The sequence below is a fragment of the Aaosphaeria arxii genome (assembly GCF_010015735.1).
Source record: "Aaosphaeria arxii CBS 175.79 unplaced genomic scaffold BU24scaffold_12, whole genome shotgun sequence".
Taxonomy (NCBI): Eukaryota; Fungi; Ascomycota; class Dothideomycetes; order Pleosporales; genus Aaosphaeria; species Aaosphaeria arxii.
Window position 1 is genome coordinate 628,469 of NW_022983485.1, and position 12,349 is coordinate 640,817.

Sequence of the window (12,349 nt, forward strand, 5' to 3'; positions counted from 1 at the left end):
TTGATGTGAATATGCCCAGTCGTGATTGATTATGTTCACCACAACCCTATAGATACCTACCGATATCAACACAATAATCCCTCGTAACCCGAGCCTTGCCACCAACATTCCCAAAAGGTTTCGAAGTTACTACTATGAATGCGCGCAATAATGGCACGTCTACTAGGTAGCTCGGCTTACTGCAGACCCAGACTGGGAGACCACAGCCTCAAACGAGCCTGAGGTGATCTTTTACTGTAGAGTCCCGAGTCGGCAATGAAGAAAGGTATATTACTTGAATGATGAGCCCGAGGTATATAAACCCGGACCGGATACTACTCGTGTGTTTGCATTGTATCTACATTTTTTCCTTGAGGAAACGATCAAGAGGTCTCTTTAGTACAATCTCTCATTTCCTTTTTCTTCATCGTGTATTATACCAGGACCATCATTTGGGAGAGTGGAAAGATTTGCGGATTCGAAAGGGTACATGAAATAGTAAGTCCATCCCATACAAATTACAAGTACCTACCTGAATACCGCCCCTCACTGCTCCCGTTCTCTTCTCCACCACTGCCGATAGAAGTCTCCGTCCAGGCTAACCGCGGCTAAGTTGTCTTACAGCCTCGTTGCAGTCGTGCGAGCTTCTGATTCCCCTCATTATTCCGCACTTCGATCCAACGTCTAGGGAACCTACACTACCACCGTGGTCCGCTTCGGCGCTCGCACGAGGCTTTTACACGCTACCTGGTCCTGGATACCCCACACGGCATTGAATAGCTGTGATTTCGGTTACGTAGCATTCACCTCCAAGTCCTTCGGCGTACCCTCGTAGGTATTCGTAGGCTTGTAGGAGAACTACCGGTAGCAAATCGTCTCAGTAATCGGTGCCTGGGGTCCTGCGGAAAGATTTGCGATTCCCAAACAGGAACTGCGGAATCACAAGCGCATGCTCTATCCCCTCCACCAAGACGCTGGTTGTTCTACGCAGTTCTGTGTACTACGTCCCGCATCCATCACACGCTACCCATCACCCTTTCCGGAGACATCTTTTTTGTCTCCCTATACTCTCTACAGTTTTCTCACGGACGCGGAATAGCGGCGATCCGATCACCTCCGAGTTCTGTCCGATTCCCACTGCCTCTACCAACTGCCACCAGCCGGTTTTCTCTACTACTACTCTATACAACAATAGGTACTTCGTGCACTACCTCGTACTGTACATAGAGAGAGTTGCAGTCTACCTACGGACAATAGCAGCTAATATCTTCCGCTGTATCTGCTCTGTCCCGTAACCCTTCATTCTGCTTCATTCTTCTTCACCTTTCATTCATCACCGCTATTACCGGTGCTACTGGAACCCACCATCTCTCTACCGCTTCACGCACGTGCGCCACCCCAAGGTGGTGACAACATTAATTACAAGTACAAGCAGCATCGCCACCCGAGACAGCTGCATCCTGCATACATACGATTCCTTTCCTCCTAGCACATGTGAGAGAGTTAATTCTCCTTGCAAATCTCCTCCTTTTCCTTTTCTCCTTTTTTCTTCTCGTCAAAAGTTATACTTGTTCATTCTACGAGTCTCCACCTATTCGTACCCATATTCGCTTGTTACGAGGGGCCTCACCCACCTCACCTCATCCCCACCTGAGCATCCAGCTCCCAATCCATCGCCCAGCACGGCTCCACGGCCACCGCCGATAAAGGCAACGCTTGAGATATCGGACACTAACAAACCGATTTCCGCCCCGAACCACCACCACCTCCCACTTTCCACCGCGCCCCATTCCAATTCCTAGGTGACCCTCCGTGTGTCTACCTCGCTCTCTCTCTCTCTCGCTCCTTTGACCGCTTGTCCTCTTCCGGTCCTGATCTTCCCAACGTGTCCTGTAAGAATTTCCAACTCTCGCATCCTTCTGCCATGTTCTTCTTTTGCTAATCATCGGGACAAACAGCACAATGGCGCAACTCGACACGCTCGACATCATCGTCCTCGCCGCACTCCTTCTCGGAACGGTTGCCTATTTCACCAAAGGCACCTACTGGGCCGTCTATGGTGACCCCTACGGCAATTCGCTGGCCGCCAGCAATGGCGCAGCGAAGGCGGGCAAGTCACGAAACATACTAGAGCGCATGGAGGAGCAGGACAAGAACTGCGTTGTATTCTATGGCAGCCAAACTGGTACCGCCGAGGACTATGCTTCGAGATTGGCCAAGGAGGGGCACTCGAGGTTTGGTCTCAGCACCATGGTGGCCGACCTAGAGGACTACGACTTCGACAACCTAGACAAATTCCCCGATGACAAACTTGCAGTCTTCGTCCTTGCTACCTATGGCGAAGGTGAACCCACGGATAACGCTGTCGAATTTTACGAGTTCATTGGCTCTGAGGATGTTGCATTCAGTGAGGGCGGGTCCATTGACGACAAGCCCCTCGGTAGCATGAAGTACGTCGCATTCGGTCTCGGCAACAACACCTACGAACATTACAACTCCATGGTCCGCAACGTCGACAAGTATCTCACCAAGCTTGGTGCTACCAGGCTCGGAGCTGCTGGTGAGGGTGACGATGGCGCTGGCACCATGGAGGAAGACTTCTTGGCCTGGAAAGAGCCCATGTGGGCTGCTGTCACCGAGTCCATGGGTCTCGAGGAGCGCGAAGCCGTTTACGAGCCAAACTTCGAGATTACCGAGAAGTCAGACGTCGACGCCGAGTCCACAGAGGTCTACTTGGGCGAGCCTAACAAGAACCACTTGGAGGGGTCGCAGAAGGGACCCTACAACGCCAACAACCCGTTCATCGCACCCATCGCCGAATCCACCGAACTCTTCACCGCCAAGGACAGGAATTGCTTGCACATGGAAATCGATGTCTCTGGCTCCAACCTATCGTACACTACGGGAGATCATATCGCTGTGTGGCCCACAAATTCTGGAAAGGAGGTTGATCGCTTCTTGAACATCCTCGGTCTTGCCTCCAAGCGCCACACGGTCATTGCCGTTAAGAGTCTTGATGCTACTGCTAAGGTGCCTTTCCCATCCCCGACCACCTACGATGCTGCCGTTCGATACCACATCGAGATCGGCGCCCCCGTCTCCCGTCAATTCGTCTCCACCATCGCGCAATTCGCCCCCAACGACGAGCTCCGTGCCGAACTCGCTAAGCTTGGAGGTGACAAGGATTATTTCCATGAGAAGATTTCCGATCGTCAACTCAACATTGCCCAGTTCCTTGAGATCGCGTCTGGTGGCAAGCCTTGGGAGCAGATCCCATTCTCTCTCATGATCGAAGGATTGCTCAAGATCCAGCCCCGCTACTACTCCATCTCCTCGTCGTCTCTAGTCCAGAAAAACAAGATCTCGATCACCGCGGTTGTTGAATCGTTGGAGAAGCCAGGTTCACCACACATTCTGAAGGGTGTCACCACCAACTATCTCTTGGCTCTGAAGCAGAAGCAGCACGGCGATCCCAACCCCGATCCCCATGGACTCAACTACGCAATCAATGGTCCCCGTAACAAGTACGATGGTATCCACGTCCCCGTCCATGTCCGCCACTCGAACTTCAAGCTTCCCTCGGATCCATCCAAGCCCATCATTATGGTTGGTCCCGGTACCGGTGTCGCTCCCTTCCGAGCCTTCGTGCAGGAGCGCGCCGCACAGGCCAAGGCTGGACAAAACGTTGGAAAGACGATCCTTTTCTTCGGTTGCCGGAGAAAGGACGAGGATTACATCTACCAAAATGAGTGGAAGGTTAGTATACGCGCATCGCTACCAACACACGTTCGGTTCACTAACAGTATCACAGGAATACAAGGAAGCTCTTGGCGATAACTTCGTTCTCCACGTTGCTTTCTCACGTGACGGCCCAAAGAAGGTTTACGTGCAGCACCAGATGGCCAACTATGCCGACGAGCTCAACCAGCTTCTCGACCAGAAGGCCTACTTCTACGTTTGCGGTGACGCAGCCAACATGGCTCGCGAAGTCAACACGCTCCTCGGCAAGATGATCGCAAAACACCGCAACGTGTCTGAGCAGAAGGGAGAGGAAATCGTCAAGGCGATGAGGGCCTCGAACCAATACCAGGAAGACGTCTGGTCATGATTTGTAACGTCCATCTTCATAGCATTTCCGGTCGTCAGGGATTAGATTGGAGTGGTTTGGCGTTTGAACGCATAGCCTTCGATGGAATAAATAATTGCGAGGGCGGCATGTGATTGTTGGAATAACTCTCTAGATGCACCATTGGTCTCATCTCTTTTTTTATTCATTGACTACCCATAGCCTAGTACATAAACTTCTGCGATATGACAATCTAATAAGCGAAGCGCACAGTACGCATTTTCTGTTATCTTATTTTATTTTAGACATCATGTACGTACTCTGTGTGCTGCAGGCTAATGCTGTGATTGATGCCAAGGAGGGCGAGCTAACTCTTGGGAAAAGTACCACTTCCCATCTCCACGTCGCTTAATGAACTCTAAACTCAGAACTAACAAAACTGGCATCAAGCATCTACGCCTGCCGCCAGGATAGGTCTCACTTTATCACTGCGTCGCTTATTTCTAGAGGCTTCCGGCAGATGTGGACCCGCTGCAGCACGGCGGCGACATGTAATTTCTGCAGTCCTTCCATCTTTCTAGAACGAACTGGTCAAATGCGTATAGATGCAGCCTCCGCAAAAGCAAACATGGACACCCACACAGAGCATTGTCCATTTCGTCTCAGTTAGATGCACGACATTTTGTTTATACTATCCATGAGAGATCCCATGCATGTGGCTTTCCAGCCGGCATCTAGAATAGGGCACTCTTACAAATCGTCGAGCAATCCGAGGCATTCCTAACAGTGAGCTGCCCATGGGGAAGGTCATATGCAGAGTCCCTTAGCGATTGGGCCAACCATCCAATCTGAAGAGACATGTTCTTGAATACTAATGACCCGAACAAGCAAGACACTCGAGCCTGGCGTGCGCCGGAATTACGTCTTGTGCTACCTTGACATGAAAATGGTTAGAAGCGTCGCCTTCGACCCCTTTCTTGGACACCTTTCCTGAGTGCGTGGACCCGAAGGCCAGGTATGAGGCTGGTACTCGTAACGTTGGATGGAGAAACTCTGGACATGTCGGGCAGTTCCAAGGAAGTCAACTTGAGAAGTTTGCTGGCCAAGGTCGAAGATATCTCATCGACGCACGACATCTAACACGCCAGCGGCTACGATCACACCTGGCGTAAACATACCATGTGATCAGAGCCTGGGATAAAACGGGAAACAACATCGTCATTACACCGCCTACTATATCACCGAGATGCAAGACAGTCCTCAAACATCCAATCTCTATGCTTACTCGTGGGGCCAATTCGGCACCAGGCCATTTCTGGACTTACAATATCCAAGCAGCTGCTGCATTTAAACGTTTCAGACGGCTACCGGTGGTCGGGTAACCACATAGCGAATTTCTGCAACGCGGTGTTGCCGCAGTTGCGCCCACACCGCACGCTCAGAAGCAATTCGAGCTCTGTTCAGCCAGACAGGTCACACGGGCCCCTCCTGGCTCGCGGACGAGAAGTCATTGATCGCACGACCTGTGGAAGGTAGCAGATACTGAATTTCGTTAGGCACAGAGTGATGCGACTCTCTATCTCATCTATTCTGACGGAGCAGGGTCCACAGCGCGCGGGAGCAACCGAAGAAGCCGATCTACCCTAACCTTTTCAATGTCTGTAGCGCACAGAGGGGAAGTCCCCACCTCGGTGTCCTTGATCATCTGCACCGTTTCTTGGATTCTCTTGCCTTCAACCTCGAATGGAAGAGAATCGATGAGTCCTGATAATCTCGGAATGTACCCTTGCTTTCCGTCCCCCCGCGGGCACGCGGCAGCATCTAGCCGGAGATTTGAAGTTGCAGCCGGAATAAATCTACGAGATGGGCCATTGCACCATGTTAATGGCACCTACTGGTCTGTGGCGTATCGTCTGCCAGGATGCAGATCCAATGATTCGCGAGTGCACTGCACAGAATACGCAACCGTCCTCGAGATACCAACCGCCGAACCGTTCCAAGGTGCAATTGTCCAACGCCACTTGCAACGGCCGGGTCCGCCGCAGCAAAGTCGATCTGTTGTGGATGTCTTATAGGTTACAGAGAGTTAAGTCGTGCGCACGCTATTTGGAGATCTTTACAGATGTCCACTTACGGAGTACTCCAGGTGGGATTCGATTCTGGCTGCGTGATATCTTCCCTGTCCGTGTAGCCATGCTAACGTGCTGCAAGCAGACCTGATGTCAAATGCAAATAGATGCACGTCGTAGCAACGATTATTCAGGCAAGTGATTGTCGGTACACAAAGCCTTGCCGGGGGGGGAGGACCCAAAAGTGACAGGTCGAATCTGCATCGGGAGTGGCTCGCCAAAACGATGGCATTCGTCCATGTACTATCATACTCATGCAAGAGGATTGTTCCCTATTTGGGGAGAGTTTTCTCTCGGGTTTGTTCAGCCTTGCTGCAAGGGCAATGCATTACTTCTCGCTATGGCTGGGAAATGCCCGCTGTATGTAGAGTCCGACTACGAATGATGGCGCTCCAGTACGGGATAGGGAGTACAAAGTCATCCTGGAGGGGAATGGCTGGATCCATCAGCGGAAGCGGATAGTGTGCACGACTTGATGTGACCCTCGCAGTGTCTCCACCAGGACGTTGAGTTGCAGATTCATAGACGAACATCCCTGAAGCATGGTTCTCGTACAGTGCACCCATTCTGTGACCGCACTATTAAAGCAGTGACCCTCCCATTGTGGCGGTTAGGCAAACATACGCACTGCATCGCACTTATATACCTATACTCTCTCTATCTATCTATCTGTCCGCCAGCCCTGGGAGGCATACATATACATTGATAAAGGAGCAGCATTTCCGAAATATTTTACTTGCTTACGATAACCGACCTACCAACCTTTCTTCTGACGTCGCATATGTTCGTATGAAAGAAGGAGAGCAGAAGGATATCTCAGAACCACATCGAGTCATATCTAACCACCCAAAGATTGGGATTAAAGTGTCCCCAATTGTTCCCCTTGTTGCCGTTCGTAATATCTTTGGTCTTCGTCGTTACTTCACTGGTCCTTGTTGTTACTTCACCTATCAGCCACTACTTCCTACCTCGTTGTTTACTATACCGGTATCTTCGTGAGAACGAGGTAAGCTCCTGCTTCGCTTCATTCTGTTCATCCATCTGAATTGGATATTGCGCAAATTTTCGAGGCCATAGGTGGAAGGAGAGGTTCGTGCACTGTTGATGGCCTTCCGACCGTGTCCAGTCCTCTTCAACACTACTACCACTGCTCCTTCCCTCATTTACACGGATCTACCACGGCCCGTATATTGACATCTTCTGTTTCCAATCGGCCTTTTCCCTTCATCTTTCTTTTCTTCTCTTTCTCTACCACACTTCTTTTCTCACCAGTACGCTTCAGTGGCCACATTCTTTGTAGCTTTTCTCTCAGGTCAGTGCTTGAACCAGGCATCGTGCTCACCCACCGACTCCCCCAGTTCTGCCCCGTTCTGGTGTCACGTCACACTTCACGATCGAGCACCACTCTAACAGTGAACAGCTTTGGAAGCACTACAAGCCTCGCACATTGCAGAATTTGACATTTTCGACACTGTAGGTTTCACTCTCAACCTTTCACCGAAGCCTTCACTCGGGGCTACTTGACTCTTCGCGTTCATGGTTGCCATGTCGCCGGAGTTAGTGCCTCAGTGAAAGCTAGTCCACTCCAATCCCAACCTCTCGCTCTATCTCTCTCACCTTCTATTTATTCTCTCTTTTCCCTCCCTCCACCGAACAATACACGACAATTCGCACCGATTGCAAAAAAAGCAATCGAATTTGGCTGACGGTTCTGCAGAGTACCTTCTTCTTTTGATCGTACATCACTTTTAGAACAACCAAACATTGCTGCTTTCCCTATCGACTCGCTCTTGTCGAAAAGCTGCTCGCCAATCACTCAGCAGCCTTCGTCCGCACTGCACTCAGCCGCCTCGGTCTCTCTCTCTCGATTCAATTGCTTCGTCATCCAGCAAATCTCAAGCTTGGTACGTTCACTCCTGCTTTTCAATTGACTCAAGTTCCAAGCTGACTTTACGTTCTTTACTCAGACAATTCCAATGGCTACCGACAGACGTCAAAACGGCTACGGCACTTCTGGCTTCAAAGGCCAGAACATGATGAACCACTATGCCCAAGCTCACGGCGGAGCCCAGTACCTTCCTCGCGGGCTCCCGATATCGTCCCACATAGGTGACAACCCTCTCCAGAACTTGACGAACAATATGAGTGGTCTGAACTTGCATGCCTCCTATGGCTCCTCCGGCACTAACAAATCCGGTGCATCCATGATGTCTTCCACCTCGTCAGATTACAATGGTCTTCAGGGTCAGGGTCTATGGGTCCCCAATCAGCATGTTCTGAACTCCATGTACCAAGTCCTGCCTGGAGCTGGTCAACAGCAAGCTTCGCCTGGCATGTACAACCATGCAGGTGCTTTCGTCCCTGCCTATCAGTATAGCCAGGGCATTGCTGAGAACCCCGCAATGGCTGCTAACTGGAGCGGTCGTATCTCCTCAGCCGAGATGCCATCGCTGATGACACCTAGACGTGACTCCATCTCTTCGAACGAGAATGACATCCCCGGTACGCCCTACAATGGCAGCGGCCCTTACCGCTATGGACCTTCGGCGGCCATCATTGATCGTTCCCCCAATGGAGTCTACGCGAACAGTGCAACCCCTTCACCTTCCCAGTTGGCTCATGGGTATCAGCTCGTTGCCCCACTCCATAAGGCCCAGAGCATGCCAACACTCTCACCTCGTCTGCTGGCGCTGGTCAACAAGGAGCCGTCAATCCCTCGGGCCATTCCTGCTCCTAACTCCCCCGCAAAGCCACTCGACCGCAGCCTTGAGAATAAGTCTGGCGAGACAAACGTCTACATCCGTGGCTTGCTTCCGGAGACCACCGATGAGATGTTGCATTCCTGGGGCGCGCGCTTCGGAGACATTCAGAGCTCCAAGTCGATCATCGATAACAAGACTGAACTGTGCAAAGGGTACGTGCTATCCGATACTTCTTGTTCATTTGCTGACTAGTACCTTCCAGTTTCGGATTCATCAAATATCATAACTTCGAAGACGCCGAGAACTGCATTCGTGGCTTCCACTATCTTGGATACGAAGTCAGCTTCGCACGGGAGTCGTTCTATTCCAAGCTCAAGAAATTCTCCGACGAGCAGAACACGAATCTTTACATCTCCACCTTGCCAAAGAATTTCAACGAACACGAGCTCAGTGCCATCTTTGCACCTCACAAAGTCTGCTCCAGCCGTATCCTTCGTGATGCAGCCGGGACTCCTCGTGGTGTTGGATTCGCTCGCATGGAGTCTCGTGATGTCTGCGAAGAGATCATCAAGAAGTTCAACAACACCCCCGTCTCCAAGCCCGGAACGGAGGAGCATATCATTCAGATTCGCTATGCCGACACCCATGAGCAGAAGCTTCTCAAGCAGCAGACAGCTGCTGGACGAGTCTTCCGTGCTCATGAGTATGAGGTCGGCGTCGCTCAGGCTCGCGCATTGAGTGCCCCGGACAGGTTCCTCTCCATCTCCCCGGAACAGCATAGTAGTGTCAACGAGTTCGAAATGTTCCTCCAGCGTCAGTCAAATGGGGCTCCATTCGTCCCCAACCAGCGTTATCGCCAGCCGTATGCCCCCGCTGTCCCATCGACTCTGGGCACCGCCCGTCCAACGATGCCTCCCATGCTGCTCTCAGCTGCCCAAGTTCCTGGCAAGGCTGGTCGTGACGGTTCTGACGATGAGGGTGTCGAGAACAAACCCAGTCCTGCTACTCCCGCGAAGACTGCAGCCTCCTCTAGCTCTCCTGCTCGTGAGTCTGGACGCGAGGAGTAAGGTCGATCCCCCACTGGCTCTCCTCGCATGCACCTGCAGGCTTTGAAGCTCATCTCGTCGCTCCAATCGTATCAGCGGCGCCTGCTCTTTATTCATCTCAACACTTCAAAGTCAATTCATGGAGAGTTTTTGGGCATTCATTCCCTATCCTGGTATCTCAGACAAGCACATCGCCATGAAGCCTGTTATGTCAACTGTTACCCCCAGGCGGCCCCTTACAGTTACATCTCATCTTCTCTTCTTCCTTCCGGCCACGCACCTTGCTGTCGATGCCCATGCGTCTACTCTATTGCTCTCTTACGTAACTGTCCTTATTCACTTGATACTTTTGGACCCACCTGCGTCGCTTCCCTGGTGACTGCCACTCGTTATCGACATTGGCCGGCGTTCATGTTTTATCGCCGAAAAGGGCATGCACTTCTTCTTCCGCCGGCTGTGTTTTGCTACACCAGCTGAGTATGTTTTACTATTTTGCAAGCAAGGAACATCTTCGAACGCGAACAGCAAGTGAGCTTGCATTCTTGATCAAGTATCTACACACTAGTGGAGGCACATGATATGGGGTTCTATGGGAGGCATTGATCATAGATTATAATAATGTTAGCATGCTCAAAAAATCAATCAAAGTCAGATTAATGATCGTGTGCGTTTTCATCGTGAAAGATGCCCATTCCCAGGCTTTGAACCTTCAAATACGTTCAAGCATATGCTCATACAGTAGTCATTTTGTCAAATGCCTTGTTATCATCTATGGTAGACTACATTCAGAATTAGGCGAAAACCTTGGTAACGGTACGTTCGATTGCAATCGTTGTCTACGTGTACTAAACTTTTGGAGCAACTGCTCGTGGGGTATCATGGATAGAAATGGGAATGAAGATAGAGCCGAGGACATTGTGAAGCTCAGATGGACCACCCAGCCTTTGCCTTAGCAGCTTTAGTAGATATGCTTGGTGTTGGTGCGGACTTCTTGATCTCACTGAGATCGGGAAGTGGATCGTTGTCTCGAATATCAAGGATGGTCATCTGCGCTGGAAGGGCCGACGATTGTTCGTCATCCTTCACAGCGGCGCTGCTGATATCGTCGGAAAGCCCAGTCGATCCATCCAATGTCACACCGCCGTCTTCGCTATCACGGTCACTAGCTCCGTCCTCCTCGTCATCCTCGTCTTCGTCCTCTTCCGCCTTTTCAATGTCCCCTGCGTCGCCGTCCACGCCATGCTCCTTCATGTAATTGTCCAGCTCCTTAGCCATCTTCTTGCTGAAACCCGAGGCTTCGACCTCCACATCAATACGTTTGGTGATCGTCTTGATGGCGTCCTTGAAGAACGGGCCAGGTTCGTCGCTGGTGAAGCCAAAACGCCGTGAGAAGTACCTCTTGATGCATTGCACATCTCTGTCGAAATAGTACTCCGCATTCATATGATCGATGGAGATCATCTGAGGGAAGTCAATGACCGTCGGAATGAGCGTGACCTCTCCCGACTCCTCATCCACCTTCTCCTCAATCAAGATGTTAAACTCGTTGAAATCCCCATGAATCAACCCATGCTGCGCGAGCTGCACAATAAGCGACAACAGTTCCGCGTACAGCGCCGCGGGTTCCGCGACCGCCGAGATCTGCCTCATAGGAAACGCATCAATCAAGCTCATGATAACCGTATGCCTATTCTGCGCCACGGGCTCCGGCACAGGGAACCCTGCGTCCCGCAGCGCCTTCATGAACTCGAACTCCTTCGTCGCCGCCAACCTCGACATGTACATCCACGACGCCGACGAGCGGTTCCGCAGGTAATCTCTATTCGCCTTGACCGTCCGGAACGAGATCCTGCCCAGCCGGTGGATCTTCAGCACCAATTGCTTGCCCGTCTCCGACGCGCACACGAAGATGTCGGACTCCTTGCCCACGCCGATCTGGTTGCCCACGGAGTAGACAGTGGAAGCCTTGGTGTGCGTGTGCAGGGCGAGGTAGTCAAGCCCGCCGTAAGTTAGGCGGTAGCCGTCGTACTTTGCGTTCTTGACCTTCGCGATCAGCCCGATCTTTGCGAGGTTGGAGATGCAGCGGGGGATGCCGCCGGCGCGGAGGGAGGCGAGTTGAGAGATTAGGGGCGTGGGGACGACTTCGTGGTTTCGACTGCCCATCTCGGTCTGTTCACGTAAAAAAGTCAGTAAAGTTTTGGGAAAGGTATGGGGGAAAGAATTTACGTACGGCTGTGAGGACTCGCCAGTCGTCTCCGCTGAGGTAGCGGATGTTTTTGACGTTCAATTTCATGGTTGCGGTTTCGAATTCTCAAAGGTAAATTTGTGGTGTGGCCGTATGTGAATTCTTTTGTCGAAGTACAAGACGAATACTCTTGAAGACGATATTAATGGATTTGGGAAATTTTGGAGGGGCACTTGGTAAAT

The 12,349-nt window shown here is 51.4% G+C and overlaps 3 protein-coding genes across 3 annotated transcripts; 2 read left to right on the forward strand and 1 right to left on the reverse strand.

Annotated features, from left to right (window-relative positions):
• Positions 1-1,941: 1,941 nt before the first annotated feature.
• BU24DRAFT_357543 (uncharacterized protein) lies at positions 1,942-4,087 on the forward strand (the record flags this gene model as incomplete). The annotated part of the gene is made up of 2 exons (XM_033523959.1): positions 1,942-3,735; positions 3,791-4,087. The coding sequence occupies 2 exons, from the start codon at positions 1,942-1,944 to the stop codon at positions 4,085-4,087; spliced, it is 2,091 nt and encodes a 696-aa protein (XP_033378350.1).
• Positions 4,088-8,150: 4,063 nt separating this feature from the next.
• Positions 8,151-10,064, forward strand: BU24DRAFT_400627 (uncharacterized protein; the record flags this gene model as incomplete). The annotated part of the gene is made up of 2 exons (XM_033525460.1): positions 8,151-9,088; positions 9,139-10,064. 2 exons carry the CDS (start codon positions 8,151-8,153, stop codon positions 9,941-9,943), a joined length of 1,743 nt encoding a protein of 580 aa, XP_033378351.1. The 3' UTR covers positions 9,944-10,064.
• A 782-nt stretch (positions 10,065-10,846) lies between these two features.
• BU24DRAFT_356976 (RIO1-domain-containing protein) lies at positions 10,847-12,215 on the reverse strand (the record flags this gene model as incomplete). Its single annotated transcript, XM_033523923.1, has 2 exons — positions 10,847-12,091; positions 12,153-12,215. The coding sequence occupies 2 exons, from the start codon at positions 12,213-12,215 to the stop codon at positions 10,847-10,849; spliced, it is 1,308 nt and encodes a 435-aa protein (XP_033378352.1).
• Between the last annotated feature and the right edge of the window lie 134 nt (positions 12,216-12,349).